This window comes from Ascaphus truei, assembly GCF_040206685.1.
Source record: "Ascaphus truei isolate aAscTru1 chromosome 20 unlocalized genomic scaffold, aAscTru1.hap1 SUPER_20_unloc_3, whole genome shotgun sequence".
NCBI classification, from domain to species: domain Eukaryota; kingdom Metazoa; phylum Chordata; class Amphibia; order Anura; family Ascaphidae; genus Ascaphus; species Ascaphus truei.
This window is the reverse complement of record NW_027453859.1, coordinates 738,776-757,522: the sequence shown is the minus strand read 5'-3', so window position 1 is coordinate 757,522 and position 18,747 is coordinate 738,776. Positions and strand designations below refer to the sequence as shown.

The 18,747-nt window shown below is 44.8% G+C and overlaps 1 protein-coding gene across 1 annotated transcript; it reads left to right on the top strand.

The window, feature by feature from the left end:
• The first annotated feature begins 213 nt into the window (after window positions 1-213).
• Window positions 214-18,525, top strand: LOC142474722 (uncharacterized). Its single transcript, XM_075580908.1, has 3 exons — window positions 214-509; window positions 875-1,579; window positions 18,398-18,525. Exons 1-3 carry the CDS (start codon window positions 413-415, stop codon window positions 18,523-18,525), a joined length of 930 nt encoding a protein of 309 aa, XP_075437023.1. The 5' UTR covers window positions 214-412.
• The last annotated feature ends 222 nt before the right edge of the window (window positions 18,526-18,747 follow it).

Sequence of the window (18,747 nt, the reverse complement as noted above, 5' to 3'; positions counted from 1 at the left end):
TTGTTGAGTCACAGCCACATTCAGGTGTGCCACATCTTATATTAATGTACCACACATATCCTCTACCAAAAACAACACTTTTTGCAATATGACCACCTTCATGATAACCATTGTGAATGGTCATCTCATGATAGTTATGTACATTATGATACTGATATCACTACACAACATATGATTTTTATTTACAAATTTAATCTATTTATCCTCACGCATTACTGCAGAAACATAGTATGTTTTATGTTAGGGAACTCAAAAGTTCTAAGTACACAGGCATGTACATTGTTATTACAACTATTTATGTTCACTTTCACACACACATTTTGGGTTAAGGAACTGATGCTGTTAGGTACTCATAAATACAGAACATACAATAACTGTTTGTTCAATATTTACACATGTAAATGTAAAACTTATGTTATTGTTATATATAGTTGCCCCTGAAGGACATGTGTCACCTGAGACGGAACAAGTGTCTTCACCTGGGTCAGCCAGCTCAACACACCTAGAAGGTGAGTGTATCAGTTGGTGGCCATATAATATGTGCTCTTCTATATGTTATGTTGTCATGTTCATTATTTGTTTTGCACATGTTCTTTAAATAGGATTACTTAGTGTCAGTGAAAATGAAGTGTAAGGCAACATGTATTGTGTTAGTGATGTTAACTATCATGTAGGAGTTGTGAGTTTACAGCAAGTTTTCATTCACTCATATTTCATACTGAGTCCAAACATTATTCTTAAGTCAAGGTAGTTTTTAATGTGAGGTTATAAAACGTATGGAAACATGTTAGTTGTTACTTATGACACAGTAGAATTACATAGTAACACAGCAGAGATTAACATGCCATTTAATAATGTGTACATTTATTTGTAGAACATGATGAAGAGGATTATGATGATGATGATGATGATGATGATGCCGCCGCCATAGACACACAAATACAAGCAAGTGACCACGAAGAGGTTCCAATTGAAACTGTTTTACCGCCAAATCGTCCAGCAAATACCACATACGATGCAATTGTAGCTTCTGAGGGAAAAATTGTGGAAGCAGAAAATCGTCGCCATTCTGACCTGATGACAGTGCTGGAAAGGATGATTGCACTGCAGGAAGAAACAGTTTCACAATTGGCACATCTCCACAGAGTCTTCATTGAAGTGCCTAAACAGTTGCAAAAAATCAACACCTCATTCGAAGCATTAGTTGTTCAGCAAACACAAGCTAATTACTTGAGAATGACTAATGTACCACAATTCAACTTGAACACCTCACAGGCAGGATCTGTTCATGCAGGTCAGTTTTCACCACATGCTTCTGATATTCATTCACCAGGCCCGAATGTTACCGGTCAAGTAGCAGACATTGCTGTGCAGGTTCCTGACGACATCCTACCGCTGCTATCTGTACAAATTCAGCAGCTGACACCTACAAAGGAGGCCACAAAAACAAAACACAAGCAGTTACTACTGACCAGTTTTTGGTCAAAAACAACAAAAGACACACATGAAACAGACCAACCATCACTTGTGCAGTGTCTACCAACTTGCTCACATGTGTCAGTGGGCACAAGCCCTGTCGGTGAGTCACTGGCCACAAGCCCTGTAGGAGAATCACTGCCCAAAAGCCCTGTAGGTGAATCACTGCCCAAAAGCCCTGTAGGTGAATCACTGCCCAAAAGCCCTGTAGGTGAATCACTGCCCAAAAGCCCTGTAGGTGAATCACTGCCCAAAAGCCCTGTAGGTGAATCACTGCCCAAAAGCCCTGTAGGTGAATCACTGCCCAAAAGCCCTGTAGGTGAGTCACTGGCCACAAGCCCTGCCCGTGAAGTGCCAGAGGCCACTCAAAGTGGCTCTGTTGTGGCTAAAGTTGGTGGCAAACGAAAAAGGGAAATTCAAGAGACAACAAGCAGGCCTGTTACTCGCTCTCAAAAGGAACAAAAAAAATTAATTTTATAATTCACAAAATATGTCTTTGGCCTTGTTTTGTTGACTTCAGATTATCTAATTAATATTGTATGTATGCTGAAGACTGTGTTGTTTCCAAACTTTCAAATATGTTCTTGTACACGTGAAGTTTTGGAAATGTTAACACTCCTAATTAATGAATAGTGTTATAAATATTTATGTTTTAATCGTCTGTTCAGTAATGGTCCACCAGGAGCCAGTTGCTAAGTTTAGAGAAGCTGCCATTGACTTTGCAGCAAAACATTGCATTTGGGTGTGTTACTTGATGTAATCATTGCATGTGCATATTATTCACATGCAATTATAAAAGCACCTATTTAACTGCAAACATCTTTCTTGTACGTGTACAGCAGGATTTTGTGTTAAATATTACTTACCTTTGCTGGCCATTGTAATGTTGTCCTTTAATCATTTATGTGTTCTTGTTTCAAGAACATCTCTGAATTTATACTAATATATATGTAGTATGTATGCATATATGCACACACACACACACACACACACACACACACACACACACACACACACACTGTGTGTGTGTGTGTGTGTATGTATATATAGTACTATCTAAACTGGTATAGATGTATTTACAAAAAACATACACTTCATGCTTCCTTGTGAAAACACAGTATTTAAATAATACAGGCCTAATGTTTGAGAACTATACTAAGTGTGAGCCTCTAACATTATTGGGCGCAAACAAATGTTTATTACTTAATTCACTCATGTTTATCACCATTTAAATAGGTTTCATACAAGGCCTACTTACTGCCATCAATATGTTGTGTGTACTCCTGCAATATAAAAAAAAAAAAAAAAAAAATATATATATATATATATATATATATATATATATATATATATATATATACACACATACACATACACATACACACACACAATATACATATAGTACAATATACACTTTATATATATATATTTATGAGAGAGATATATTTATATATATATATACATACACACGTATTTAAACTCATGCAGACAGGGAGTTAACCAGAGTTTCAAATACACACAGAAATGTATGTGGGAAAAAAACATTTCATTTTGCAGGTGTGTGTATTTACTGATATGGCTGTCTAAGCACTATTTTCACACAGTGCTCTTTGTTATTTTTCAAGAAAACTGAATGTTACTGAATTAAAAGTGTAGGAATGTTTTCAGAAACGAGATAAAAAAAGGATACATGTTTGTCCCACATGCGGCTATCACAAACCACAAATGTTCAAGCAATTAAAACTACAAATCCAATTGGCGTTTGAAATAAGGAGTTACAGTTTATAGTTTTGTTGACCTTGAAAAGGAAACACAGCAATTTGTTAGCCATTGAGCAGTTTCATTTTGATGAGCAAAGAACAGATACCTGCACACATCTTTTGTGCTAATTTGCAATGGCTGATGAATTCGTGAAAAATATGAATCCGAATTTAGGGTATAAATACATGGTGTCAGAAGCTATTTTGAGAACTTGCGGACACCAAGCGAGCACACGCCAAATCTATGATTTGATTCGAGCAAAATATCCTTATTACCAAGACCGTCGGCATGCGCGCAATTTTAATTCCTCAATAAGATTCACTTTATCAACTAATGACTTTTTTGAACGTGTGCAGGATAAGCTAGAAGACAACTATGGTTTCTGGAAGATTGCCAAAGAAAAACATTTCACCGTGAAAGAGGGCACATATATTGTGGTTAAAGGCATATTTATTCCTAATGCCAATAGCAATGGATCCGCTACTACTGTTCCGTGTGAATCGATACCTGCTGCAATATCTGCACCCTCCATTCCTGAAACCCACATTGTACAACAACAAAACTACTATGATTATGTACCAAGCCTTTCAGCTGAAAATGCATTGGAATGGGTACCCGAAGAAATGAACCTACCTCCCGACCAATTGTTTGAAGAAAGCAGTGGCGATTCCTATGAGCGCTTCATGGAGGAGATGTGTGTCATACTGGATTCAGCGGGTGGGTCAAGCGTGGATGAAAAAGCCTTGCATTTCTGGAGCGACCAGTTGCAGCCAGACGAAGAGTTAATTCTAGAAGAATGGTAAATATAACAACCGTTATGAGTTGACTCTGCGTTTAAATGTTTTTTTTTTTTGTAACCACCATTTTCCCTTTCAATGCGTGGATACAGCGTAACATTGCAGACTGCATAACATGTAGCGATCACAAAGAAATTGTTTCCGAATACAATATAGTAGAACCTGAAAGAGTAGTACACATTGCTGACGGAATAAATATACGTACTTTCCTATCACTTTAAACATATTAGCAACATTTTACCATAACTCTAACACATACCTGTTTTGTTATCATGCTACATCTACAACATTTAAAAGCGGGTCCACCACGTATGACGTGGGACCCTTGTCATGGCCCAAGGCGTCCTTAAAAAGGATTACGGATGTAAGTCCCGCCCCCAAGCGACGTGCGCGCCTCAAAGCCTATTGGCTGTCATGTTTTGTTATAGTAACGGTAACTGCAGTGTGTCATGTGTGCGGCTCAGTGTTTGTAGGCGTCAACTGGGCGTTAGCCGAATGTTAATTGAGTGGGAGGAGTGTTAGCGTGCGTTTCACGCTGGTTTAACATGACGTCACACGTATTGCATTTGCGCATTGTGTTATCGGCCGTCCTTTCTGTCCAAACACGTCTGTTTAAAAAGAATACAGATGTACTCGTTTAGAACGAATGTAGTTTCGTATTCATTGTATTTGAAATAAAGATTTTATGTTTAATGGTATTTTCAAGATGTATTGAACGCACAACGTACGCTTTGTTTTGCGCATGCGCTAACAGTTAGTGCAGCCAAGCGTGAAGTGCGTGCGCACACTAAGATGTGCGCGCACATTTTTCAGTATACAGGCAACGTTCACATCATATACATAGTTATGCCTGCTACAAATTTAAAGAAACATTACATACTGATGTACACTTGTACTTCTAACATATAAGTGAGTGACGTGTGTATGTACACAATCATATAGAGCTGTGTAACGCGTTATCACGGATACATATATAGTAAGGTGCCATATTTGACCATCATGTGTTTGCTGTATTTCAGAGATGTCGGGGAAGATACAATCGGATCAATGTATGATTTCAGAAGAGTCTACCTTTATATGAGATGATTGTGAGGAGGAGCCACCGACTACTATACTACATATGGAACTAATTTTATATTGCTTGCAGCGCTTATTAACAAACAATTAAAAATGTGATACCCTTATGCCTATATTGCATAAGCACTTAATTAACATAATGATGTTGCAAAATAGTGCCTCATGAATTTTTATTGAGTGTTCTTAAATGACTACTATCATTTTATGGCATGGTGTGTTTTATATATAACAACCATTCCCACTCTGCTAACACATTTGTGTATTCTATTGTGTAATGGAACGTATGACTGTCGAAACTATGTAACAATAATAATAAGAATAATAATAATAATTATAATATGAGCATGTTCATGTATAGCGCTGCTAGTTGTACACAGCGCTTTACAGACACATTTTTCAGGCTGAGGTCCCTGGCCCGTGGAACGTACAATTTTTTTTTTGCCGCCTGAGGCACAGGGAGATAAAGTGACTTGCCCAAGGTCACAAGGAGCCGACACCGGGAATTGAACCAGACTCCCCTGCTTCAAACTCTCAGTGCCAGTGTGTGTCTTTACTCACTGAGCCACTCCTTCTCCCAATGTAAAGGACACTTACAACCAACTAGCCATTTATTGTTAAAAATCTCTTGTTACATGGGTATGTTGATAAAATGGTTTGGGACTGTAGCAAATAATGTTATTGCCCAGATGTTGTGGTCCCCTACAATGCATGATGTTCTGAATATGACATCAACATCATGTAATGAAGTACGTTTCTGTGTATATTTCATTAACCTAACTAACTATAGTTTACTGTGTTTATTAAACGTTCTAAAAATACATAGTATAGTCAATATGATGATATAAGCTACCATAATAAAGCTGGTGTTATCATTTGTCGGTGTTATACATGGATACTACACAAATTGATACAGACACAAACAGTTGTCTTAAAAAGTGTGTCTATGCTAATGTGCACGTGATTGACGTTACAATTGTGAGAATACTTGATAATTATCATCATGATAATGATGAAGTGACGTGATTTATATTGCAAAAATATTACCAACATTGTCATATTGGTAAATTAGAAATGCTAAATGACAGTAACATTTGCAACAAAATTGTGTTTCCTGTTAACAGTTTTACACTTGGTACATGTAGGACACATCCACACACGTGTGACTTATACATACACATGTCACAAATTTAAATTAATGTTGACTATTAATTCCTAGCATTAAAAAACACCTACATTGCTAAATATAAGATGTAGTACGCATTGTTGTGATTACAGGCATTCATGCATGGAGTGTTATGATCAGTCAATTTCATCCGTGATGAATGAGCTCCCGTAAGTAAACAAATAAGTACAGTTATCCCCTTGTCTCCAAACACCTCTATATTACATTAATGGAATTTATAAGGAAACATACATAAAATGTGATGAAATGGGAGTAATCATTTTCTAATACAATGCACATGAAAGCTCAAGAGTAGCTAAATGCATATACATGATACAGAAAGTACATATATGTTACATTTGTGTTTAAACCAATATGTTGGGTTTTGACTTCAACTAATTATAGGAAGATTGATGTAGGCACATCTTATGAGAGATGTCAGCAAATATACATACAGTACCATGATCAGTCATACTGGAGATATACCTATAATGCAAAGGAACAATATATAAATTGCAAACATTGACATGCCATCTTCAGTACCGTAAACAACACAGCAAAGTGTGTATTTGGTGTTAAATGTGCAACACCATGTATATTTCATGACATTCAAAATGTAAATCAGCCTGGTGTACACATCATATGGATGTACATGTTACACTGCACCAATAACATTGTATGTAAGCATACTAGAAGCATGAATGAGTATGGGCATAATATGTGTATTGTGTTAGCATAAGGAACAACACAATGCTAAAATATTAGTGCTTTGTTACCCCAGTTGTATTCACATACACACAACTAAAGTAAAATTGAAGAGGGATTATATAACCTGTGCAACAATAACATACCGGTGCCACATCCCTTTGTGCACACAGCAGAGAGAAGAAAGGTGTGCAACCCATATTCATCTGTGTCCTACCATAAGGGTATATAAAAAAACATTATTGTTAAGATAACATAATGTAACTATAAAAGTAGAATATATATGTTTATACTTACAAGAAAAAAATGAATTGATGAGATTCTGGCGTGTCTGGCCACCACTGGCTGTTTGTTCATTTTCAGCAGCTACATGGGTGGGATGCTCGTCTACCACAGGCTCAGCTAGGTCTGACTGTACATTGTGCCTCAGTGCAACATTGTGCAAAATGCAACAGGCAAGGATAATATCAGACACTTTTTGAGGCTTGTATAGAAGAGCCCCACCAGTTCTGTCCAGACACCTAAATCTGGTCTTGAGTAGGCCAAATGTCCTCTCTATAACAGATCTTGTAGATATATGGGCTGCATTGTACCTGTCCTCTGCTTCAGTTTGAGGGTTTAGCACCGGAGTCAAGAGCCACGGCCTAATTCCGTATCCTGAGTCACCTATAATGAATGGAGCACACATAAGCTGACATTAGTGATCAAATTGTACAATGCCAACATTCCTAAATAAAAATGTGTTTTGTGTTAGAACATGTAAATGTGTACTCACCCAGCAGCCAACCAGGTTCAAAATGTCCCTCTTCGAACGCATGGAAGACTGAAGAGTTCCTCAGGATAGAGGAATCGTGACTGGAACCAGGGAATTTGGGTACCACATGCATTATCCTCATCGTCGCATCACATACCACCTGTACATTGAGTGAATGGTAGTGCTTACGATTGCGGTACACATGCTCACTCTGACTAGGTGCAATCAAAGCAACATGTGTGCAATCGATTGCACCCAGCACACATGGTATCCCTGCTATATTATAAAAGCCAGTCCTGACTTCCAGCCACTCTGTCGCCTCTGTAGGAAAATGAATATAATTCCTAGCGCGTCTATTGAGTGCATAGAGAAACTGGGTCAAGGCCCGCGAGAATGTAGATTGCGAGACCCCGCCCACTATGCCCACAGTTGTCTGGTATGACGCGGAAGCAAGATAATGTAATGAGCACAGCATTTTAACAAGCCCAGGGACTGCACGACCTCTGGCTGTGAAAAAATCTAAATCTCCCCTTATCTCCTGATAAAGAGATAAGATTGCTGCTGAACTCAAACGATAGCGACTTACAATCTCCTCCTCACTCATCCCATCTAACAGGGTTCTCTCCCTGTACAGACGCGGACGAGGCACAACTTGTCTCCTCTGTCTTCTCCTCTGATCTCCTGTCCCTCTACCTGTCCCTCGGCCTGTCCCTCTCCCTGTCCCTGTCGTATCCGCGTGACTGTCCCTGTCACTGTCCTTCGGTGTGTCCCTCCCTTGCCCTATATGATTCTCTTGATCATCAAGCATGTCATAGAAAAGAATGTTCCTCCGTCTCCTAAACAATCTCAACATTTTGAAATGAGTAGCTGTGAATGAGCAGGTAATGGGCGTCCTTTAAATAGGTATGTGATGATGTCAGGTGACATAGTAAAATGCAAGGTGTTACATTAACATAATAAAGTACTTCTGTGGCAAGCTGTGTGCAGTTGTTGTTATAAGTATTTGTTGTGTGTATTCTGCAGGGAATGATGATATTTGCCAATTATGTGACGTGAAGCTTTGTACAAACATTGCTTGCAAATAAATAGTTGCATGTGCAATGCATGTAAAACTTCTGAACGCAACAGTCAGTCATGTAATTAGACAAAAAGGCTGAGATTGACGTGGGAAAAGTTTGGTGTAACATGTGTAATTAGGCATGTTATTGTGACATGTTGACAACAATGAATAGTCGTGTGCATATGCATGCATTTCTGTAATGAGGATAGTTGCTATAGAATGAGTTTACAAGGTGTCCCAATGATGAATTACTGTACATGTGTGTATAAGTTAGGTTGAAGTGCTTGTAATGCTACGGTTACAATGTAAACATGCAATGTGATTGAGCGTCCAATAAGTGACGTCATGAAAATAGGGAGGACCCAAAAGTATATGTAAACATGAGAATACAGATGTACATGAACGTTTAAAGATGCGTGACACATTACAAGCATTGTGTAATGTAAAGGAACATGAATATACGGTGTATGTGTGACATGTGTGACATGTGTAACATCATGTAAATAATTGTCGCTCAGTTCAGTAAAATGTGTGATATGATGTGAGGTTCTCCTTTAAGAGTTGAGTATAGTATTTTCCCTTGCCACATCATCACATGATGAGTAATGTGACCCGCAAATGCTGAAAACATGTAAAAGTATAATGTTATGCAAATAATACACGTCAGCTGTGACACAATGCAGGGAATGCCCCCACACTGTAATGCAAATGACGTTTGTATTGTGAGCAATGAAACGTAAACAGTACTATACTGTTATACGTCCCCGCTCCATTGACTCCATTGATGTACAGAAGATTTTTTTTTTCTAAGTGCCGTTCCGGCAGCCTTAGCGATCGTTCTCCCCTCCAAACTGCCAACTTTAGTTGGCGGGAGAAATTGGCCATAACATCTCAATTTCGTAGTGCCGATCAGCCCCGATAAGCTGTTTTTTTTTGTTGAATCCAGCCGATTTCAAAAAGTGGCGATCAGTGGCGAAAACAGGCTTATCGGCAGCCGACTGGCCATAACAAAATAATCGGCTCCGAAACCTGGCGAAATCAAGCACTTATCGGCGCTTACTGAATCTCAAACCCAATTTTGGCTATAAAATGGCGATAATTCCCTTATCAACGCTTACTGCATGAGGCCCTATGTCGGGCAAAGACTGAGAGCAGAGAGGAGCTAGATAAAGCAGGAAGGTCCAATTAGGAACGGAGGCGGGACAGGAAGAGCTACAGGGAGACACTGCAGATTGGTGCAGGCATAACAGGCCAGGTGAGTCTTGTTGGTAACCTGAGTATGCCCGTGCAGTGTGCGGGGGCGGAGCCTGAGGTCCGGGGGATGGGAAGAAGAGTGTGCAAACTGAGCGTGCTCCGTAACTCGTGTACGCGCGTGAACTGAGCCAGTGGATGGTGCAGGTGTGCGTGCAGGTGTGCGTGCAGGTGTGCATGCAGGAGGGCATGGGCGCGCCCGGCGCTGAGCAGAGGAATCGCCGAGGGGAGGGATCCCGCGACGGCGGCAGGGGCGAGGAGCCGTGGAGGCCGGTAAGGAAGGTTTGTTTTGTGTGTCCAGGGACTCCTTGCGGGAAGGGGGTGCTCTGTGTGGGGAGCGTGGAGAACGCCGACTCCTGACAGCACCCCCCCTCATCAGGAACGGCCTCAGGATGATCCAAGAACCGTTTCTCTGGAAACTTTTTCCTGAAGGACTTAAGAAGGGCCGGGGCATGAATGTCCTTTGAAGGTACCCAGGATCTCTCTTCAGGGCCAAAGCCCTTCCACTGCACCAAGAACTGGAGCTGACCCCCTGGATAGGCGAGAATCCAAAAGAGAGTGAACTTCATATTCCTCGTTATTTTGTACAGTAATGGGATCCGGTTTACGAGTCTGATCCGGACAGAAGTGACTGGAGATAAATGGTTTTAAGAGGGACACATGAAAGACATTGGGAATCTTCATACTGGGTGGTAGTTGGAGCCGGAATGCCACGGGATTGATTTGTTCGCAAATAGGGAAGGGACCCAGGAACTTAGGTGCCAGTTTAGGAAATGGTACCTTGAGGTGGATATTCTTAGAGGAGAGCCATACCAAATCCCCTGGTTTGTAACTGGGCGCCGAACGACGATGACGATCGGCCTGTAGTTTCGATCTGTGGGAGGAGTTGAGAAGGGTAGACTGAATCCTGGACCATGCGGTTTGGAGGGAAGAAATGCGTTCATCTACGGCTGGTACTCCAGAAGGGATGTTGGGGATGGGACGACAGGGAGGATGGAACCCATAATTTATAAAGAAGGGCGACTCCCGGGTGGACTCGTTTTTGGCAGAATTGACGGCATACTCTGCCCAAGAGAGGAGTTGAGCCCAATCATCCTGGAAATCGGTTATGAAACATCTCAGGTACTTCTCCAGGGATTGATTGATTCTCTCCGTTTGTCCATTGGACTGAGGATGATAGGTGGAAGAGAAAGAAGAAGAGATGCCCAATCTCTTCGTGAAAGCTCTCCAAAATTTGGATACGAACTGAGAACCTCTGTCAAAAACAATGGACGAAGGGATCCCATGAATCCGGAAAATCTGCTCTGTAAAGATATCAGCAAGGGGGGGAGGTGGGTAATCCTTTAAGTGGAATGAAATGGGACATCTTTGAGAACCTGTCCACGACAACCAAGATAGTGTTCATTCCTCTGGACCTGGGCAACTCCACGATGAAGTCCATCGAAATGTGGGACCAGGGGCGGTCGGGAACTGGAAGGGGTAAGAGAAAACCCTGAGGCTTTTGACGGAGAGTCTTGCTTTGAGCGCACGTGGGGCAGGCGCGGGTAAACTCCAGAATATCTTGAGACATCCTTGGCCACCAGAAATTCTGACGAATGAGATCAGTAGTCTTCTTAAAACCTGGATGACCTGCAGATTTAGAGGAGTGACCCCAAGACAGGACCTCTGGAACAAATTTGGAAGGTACAAAGAGTTTGTTGTCGGGAACGACCAAGTCCTTGGGAATGCGTCTCTGGGAGTGCAAAATCTTGTCAAGATTCTTGAAAGAAGACGTGGCGAGAATCCTCTCATGCGGAAGGATAGTCTCCAAAGATTCCTCTGGCCTCTCTTCAGAAGAATGTATACGGGAGAGTGCGTCTGCCTTTACGTTCTTGGTCCCGGGGATATAGGAAAGGTGAAAATCGAATCGAGAAAAAAAAAGAGCCCAACGAGCCTGTCGTGGACCAAGGCGTCGAGCGTTCTCTATGTAAAGAAGGTTCTTGTGGTCCGTGAGAATAGTAAATGGCTCTTTCGACCCCTCCAGCAGGTGTCTCCACTCTTGAAGAGCCATCTTCACGGCCAGAAGTTGTAAGGATGTGCTCACCACAAACGAGACGGGACCGCTGTGCTGAGGTGGGAAAGGTTAGAACGCCACCCACAGCCACGTGGGCACGTCTTGAGAGTAGATTGGTCTGGGGTTCCGGATCGGGGTAGGAGAGGTACGGTTGGTAGTAAGGCCGTTTGCCAAGTCCGGGGTTGGAGAGAGGGACGTTGTCATTTACCATAAGCCAGGATCGGGATGCCAGAGGTTCGGAGAGTCGTGTAGCCGTATGCCGAGTTCAGGTTGCCAGAGGTACAGGAAGACGTAGCGGAAGCCGGTTCGGTTCACGAGGAAGTCTGCAAAGAGAACTAGGGAGGCAGAGAATGGTGAGAACAACTGGTTCTATGCTCAGCCAACGAGTCAGTGATTCTGCCAGGTATATATAGGAGAGAGGGTCCAATAGCAGTGCAGCAAGGTGGAGGTGTGTGGAAGGGCCAGGCTACCGCAGGGATAGGTCCAGAATGAGTCCCATGGGAGGAGCCATAAAGCCCAGTAGTCTGAGTACATTTGATTGCAGCAATGTTTTGATGTGCTGTACCTTTAAGGGGTTGGAGCGACGCCGTGTGGCCATGCCTCCGTATAGCGGGGTTTGCGTGCGCGTGACCGGGTGAAGCCGCCAGCCCGAGATTAGAAGTGCAGTCCTGGCGTGCGCGCGGGCGCCCACGTGAAGCAGTGACCGGCGCTCCGGTGAGGGGATGAGTGTGTGCTGCGGGGATCTCCGTCGGAGCTGTAGGTGAGTGAGGAGCACGCCGAGGGCGGCGTGACTCCCAAACCCTCACAGTACCCCCCCCCCTTCAGGGGCGACCTCCGGGCGTCCATGACATGGCTTGGAGGGATGCTTGCGATGGAAAGCCTGGACGAGGCGAGGCGCGTGGAGATCCCGGTGGGGAATCCAGGAACGTTCCTCAGGTCCAAAGCCCTTCCAGTGAACCAAATATTGTAACCCTCCTCTGGAGATCCTAGAATCCAGGATAAACTGAACCTCGTACTCCTGTTGACCTTGGACCTGAAGAGGAAGTGGAGATGCCGTGGACTTAGAAAAGCGAGAACTCCGGAATGCAGGTTTAAGTAAGGAAACATGAAAGACTGAAGGAATCTTCAACGAAGGTGGAAGACGCAAAGGTGGAAGACGCAAACGATAAGCCACAGGATTAATCCTCTTGACCACAGGAAAGGGACCGAGAAACTTAGGTGCTAACTTCATGGTAGGAACCTTTAAACGGATGTTCCTGGAGGAAAGCCAAACACTGTCTCCTGGGACGAATTCCGGAACCGGGCGTCGAAGACGATCTGCCTGAAGTTTCTGTCTCCCAGTAGCCACCCTTAAGTTCTCCTGAGTCCTTGTCCATAAGTCCTTTAAGCGGGAGATGCGTTTATCAACTGCTGGTACTCCTGAGGGTACAGGAGAGAAGGGTAGGCGGGAAGGGTGAAAGCCACAATTTATGAAGAAGGGCGATTCTTGAGTGGAGTCATTGCGAAGGGAGTTAAGAGCAAACTCAGCCCAAGGAAGTAGATCCACCCAATCATCCTGAGTCTCGGCTATGAAACACCGAAGGTATTGTTCCAGGTTTTGGTTGGCCCTCTCCGTCTGCCCATTGGTCTGTGGGTGGTAACCCGAGGAAAAATGAAGTGAAATACCCATCCTCCGAGAAAAGGCTCTCCAAAATCTTGACACAAACTGGGACCCACGATCAGAGACGATGGTTGCAGGTACTCCGTGAAGACGAAAAATCTCCTGGATAAAAATGTCCGCAAGCCTGGAGGAATTTGGAAGACCCCTCAAGGGCACCAGGTGAGTTTGTTTGAAAAAACGATCAATTATCACAAGGATGGTATTCTTTCCTTTGGAGTGTGGGAGCTCCACAATGAAATCCATAGAAATATGGTTCCAAGGACGGTCTGGAATGGGTAAGGGAAGAAGGCCTGCAGGTCTAACCCGGGGTACTTTATTGCGAGCACAGGTGCCACATGCTTTGACGAACTCCTCCACATCCTTAGCCCTCTCAGGCCACCAGAAGGTACGTTGAACAAGGTCGTTGGTTTTCCGTATCCCTGGATGTCCTGCAGACTAAGAGGAATGGCACCACTCGAGAACCCTTTTGCGGTGTTGAGGTGCCGTGTAGAGTCTTCCCTCCGGAACCTTGAGCCCCATAGGAATCTGTGATTGCTCGGATTGAATCTTGCCGATAATATCAAACGAGTTGGCGGACAGGATACATCTAGAGGGAATAATTGTCTCTAGCTGCTCTTCAGACTTGTCTTCAGCAAGGAATTGTCGAGACAGAACATCCGCCTTTAGATTCTTGGAGCCAGGGATGAAGGAGATGAGAAAATTAAATCGAGAAAAAAATAATGCCCAGCGGGCTTGCCGAGAGTTCAAACGACGTGCCCATTCTAAGTAGAGAAGGTTCTTATGGTCTGTAAGAATGGTTATGGGTGTCTCAGTACCTTCTAAGAAGTGTCTCCACTCTTCTAGTGCCAACTTGATCGCCAAAAGCTCCCGGTTCCCGACATCATAATTCCGTTCTGCGGCCGAAAATTTCTTCGAAAAGAAGGCACATGGATGCAGTTTGGCTAAAGGAGATGTCCTCTGTGACAAGACGGCCCCAGCCCCGATGTCCGAGGCATCTACCTCCAAGGTAAATGGAAGTTTAGGATCCGGGTGGTTGAGGATGGGAGCAGACACAAAAGCCTTTTTTAGCAGATCAAATGCCCGTATGGCGGTTTCAGACCATGATGAAGGATCTACACCTTTCTTAGTGAGAGCCGTTATGGGAGATACTGTAGAGGAAAAATTGCGGATGAAACGTCTGTAATAGTTTGCATAACCCAGAAAGCGTTGCACGGCTTTGAGAGTGGTAGGACGAGGCCAGTCCAAAATAGCCTTAAGTTTCTCTGGATCCATGTTGAAACCGGAGTCAGAGATAACGTATCCCAAAAACGCCACCGATTTGAGGTGGAACTGACATTTCTCCAATTTCGCAAAGAGATGGTTCTCCCGAAGGCGTAACAGCACTTGTTGAACATGGTTGATGTGTTCTTGAACGGATTTAGAAAAGATGAGGATGTCATCTAAGTAAACAATAAGAAATGTGTTAAGAATGTCCCGAAAGATCTCGTTGACAAAATCCTGAAAAATTGCTGGTGCGTTGCACAAACCGAATGGCATAACCAGGTACTCGTAGTGGCCGTCATGGGTGTTAAAAGCAGTCTTCCACTCGTCCCCCTCTCGTATCCTTACTAAATTGTAAGCACCTCTCAGGTCCAGTTTAGAAAAGATAGTTGCTCCCTGGAGGCGGTCGAAGAGTTCCGGAATCAAAGGCAGAGGGTATCGATTTTTGCGTGTGATATTATTCAAACCCCGGTAGTCGATGCATGGACGGAGAGAACCGTCCTTCTTCTTGACGAAGAAGAATCCTGCTCCGACCGGGGAGGAAGATTTTCTGATGAAACCCCTTTCTAAGTTCTCGGCAATATAAATGTTCATGGCTTTTGTCTCTGGAAGAGAGGGTAGGATCTTCCCCTGGGAAGAGGTGCTCCAGGAAGTAGGTCAATGGGACAATCAAAAGACCGGTGCGGCGGTAGTACCTCGGAACGTGCTTTATCGAATACGTCACGGAATTCCCAGTACACAGAAGGTAAGGAGTTGATCTTCTCTGATATGGTAGATACTCCACCGATCTTCTGGAAAACCCTGGTACATGTCTTGGCACAAGAAGGAGCCCACTGCACAGGTTCCCGATCCGTCCAGTCGATGCGAGGATTATGAAGTTGGAGACAAGGAAGACCCAAAATCAACTCAGCAGAGGGAGTGTGGATTACATCGAGAGTAATGATCTCCGTATGGACGTCGACGAACTGCAGTAGAAGAGGTACCGTCTGTAGTGTGATGAATGCCGGATTTAGAGGTCGACCGTCAATGGCCTCCAGACCTACAGGCGTCCTCCTGTTGATAAATGGAATATTGTTCTGTCTAGCAAAAGTCTCATCAATGAAATTACCTGCAGAACCGGAATCAATGAACGCCCGTGCCCGGGTGTGAAACCCCTCTCCAGACAGTATTATAGGCAAGACTATCCTGGTAGGAAGGATGTTTTGGACGATGGGAGAAAGGGTCAGTATTCCCAACGAAACTCTCCGGGATCTCATTGGGAGCTGGCGTTTCCCGGTCTGTGGGGACACTGGGGTAAAGCGTGAGTGGAATTGCCACAATACATACAAAGTCCGGCCGTGCGCCGACGTTGCTTCTCAGCAGAAGACAGCCTGTTGCCCCCCAACTGCATTGGTTCAGGAATGTCCCCGGAAGAAGGTGACGGAGCCACGAAGGTGGGAGCAAGACCTCTTGGAACCCGTTGACGGTAATGAGAACGTTCGTATCTCCGCTCCAGTAAGCGCTGATCCACACGGATAGCCAGAGCGATTAACTCCTCTAGGTTAGTAGGACGATCTCGTGCGGCGAGCTCATCCTTTAGAGTTTCAGCCAGACCTTGCCAGAACGCAGAAGATAGAGCCTCGTTGTTCCAACCCGTCTCAGCAGCAAGAGTGCGGAACTCCACAGCATACACGGCAACCGAACGATCTCCTTGAGTTATGTGGTGTAGAGCAGAAGCTGCCGTTAACTTCCGTGCTGGAGTATCGAAAACTCTTCGGAATTCCTCGACGAAAAGATCGATGTCCTGTGTGAGAGCCCCCTGTTGTTCCCAGATGGGAGAGGCCCATGCCAGTGCCTGGTCGGTGAGAAGGGAGTAGATGTAGCCAACCCTGGAGACAGAAGACACAAAGCGAGAGGGGGAGAGACGAAATTGAACGAGACATTGGTTAATGAAAACCCGGCATCCTTGGGGATCCCCCGCGTAGTGTTTGGGAGGAGGAATACGTGGTTCTGGAGTGAACGGAGGTATCGGGAAAGGATTCGCCGGTGCCACGGGTGGAGATTGGCGCGTGAGGCCTCGACCTTGAAGAGTAAGGGCGTGGACGCTTTGCTGTAAAGCATCCATTCATTTATCAGATTGGTCCAGATAAGCCTCTAATCTGGTAAAAAGAGCAGTATGGGCATTTAAAGTCCGCTCCACCTCAGCGGGGTCCATTTTTGGTGGGCTGAGCATAATGTAAGGATGTGCTCACCACAAACGAGACGGGACCGCGGTGCTGAGGTGGGAAAGGTTAGAACGCCACCCACAGCCACGTGGGCACGTCTTGAGAGTAGATTGGTCTGGGGTTCCGGATCGGGGTAGGAGAGGTACGGTTGGTAGTAAGGCCGTTTGCCAAGTCCGGGGTTGGAGAGAGGGACGTTGTCGTTTACCATAAGCCAGGATCGGGATGCCAGAGGTTCGGAGAGTCGTGTAGCCGTATGCCGAGTTCAGGTTGCCAGAGGTACAGGAAGACGTAGCGGAAGCCGGTTCGGTTCACGAGGAAGTCTGCAAAGAGAACTAGGGAGGCAGAGAATGGTGAGAACAACTGGTTCTATGCTCAGCCAACGAGTCAGTGATTCTGCCAGGTATATATAGGAGAGAGGGTCCAATAGCAGTGCAGCAAGGTGGAGGTGTGTGGAAGGGCCAGGCTACCGCAGGGATAGGTCCAGAATGAGTCCCATGGGAGGAGCCATAAAGCCCAGTAGTCTGAGTGCATTTGATTGCAGCAATGTTTTGATGTGCTGTACCTTTAAGGGGTTGGAGCGACGCCGTGTGGCCATGCCTCCGTATAGCGGGGTTTGCGTGCGCGTGACCGGGTGAAGCCGCCAGCCCGAGATTAGAAGTGCAGTCCTGGCGTGCGCGCGGGCGCCCACGTGAAGCAGTGACCGGCGCTCCGGTGAGGGGATGAGTGTGTGCTGCGGGGATCTCCGTCGGAGCTGTAGGTGAGTGAGGAGCACGCCGAGGGCGGCGTGACTCCCAAACCCTCACAGTACCCCCCCCTTCAGGGGCGACCTCCGGGCGTCCATGACATGGCTTGGAGGGATGCTTGCGATGGAAAGCCTGGACGAGGCGAGGCGCGTGGAGATCCCGGTGGGGAATCCAGGAACGTTCCTCAGGTCCAAAGCCCTTCCAGTGAACCAAATATTGTAACCCTCCTCTGGAGATCCTAGAATCCAGGATAAACTGAACCTCGTACTCCTGTTGACCTTGGACCTGAAGAGGAAGTGGAGATGCCGTGGACTTAGAAAAGCGAGAACTACGGAATGCAGGTTTAAGTAAGAAAACATGAAAGACTGAAGGAATCTTCAACGAAGGTGGAAGACGCAAACGATAAGCCACAGGATTAATCCTCTTGACCACAGGAAAGGGACCGAGAAACTTAGGTGCTAACTTCATGGTAGGAACCTTTAAACGGATGTTCCTGGAGGAAAGCCAAACACTGTCTCCTGGGACGAATTCCGGAACCGAGCGTCGAAGACGATCTGCCTGAAGTTTCTGTCTCCCAGTAGCCACCCTTAAGTTCTCCTGAGTCCTTGTCCATAAGTCCTTTAAGCGGGAGATGCGTTTATCAACTGCTGGTACTCCTGAGGGTACAGGAGAGAAGGGTAGGCGGGAAGGGTGAAAGCCACAATTTATGAAGAAGGGCGATTCTTGAGTGGAGTCATTGCGAAGGGAGTTAAGAGCAAACTCAGCCCAAGGAAGTAGATCCACC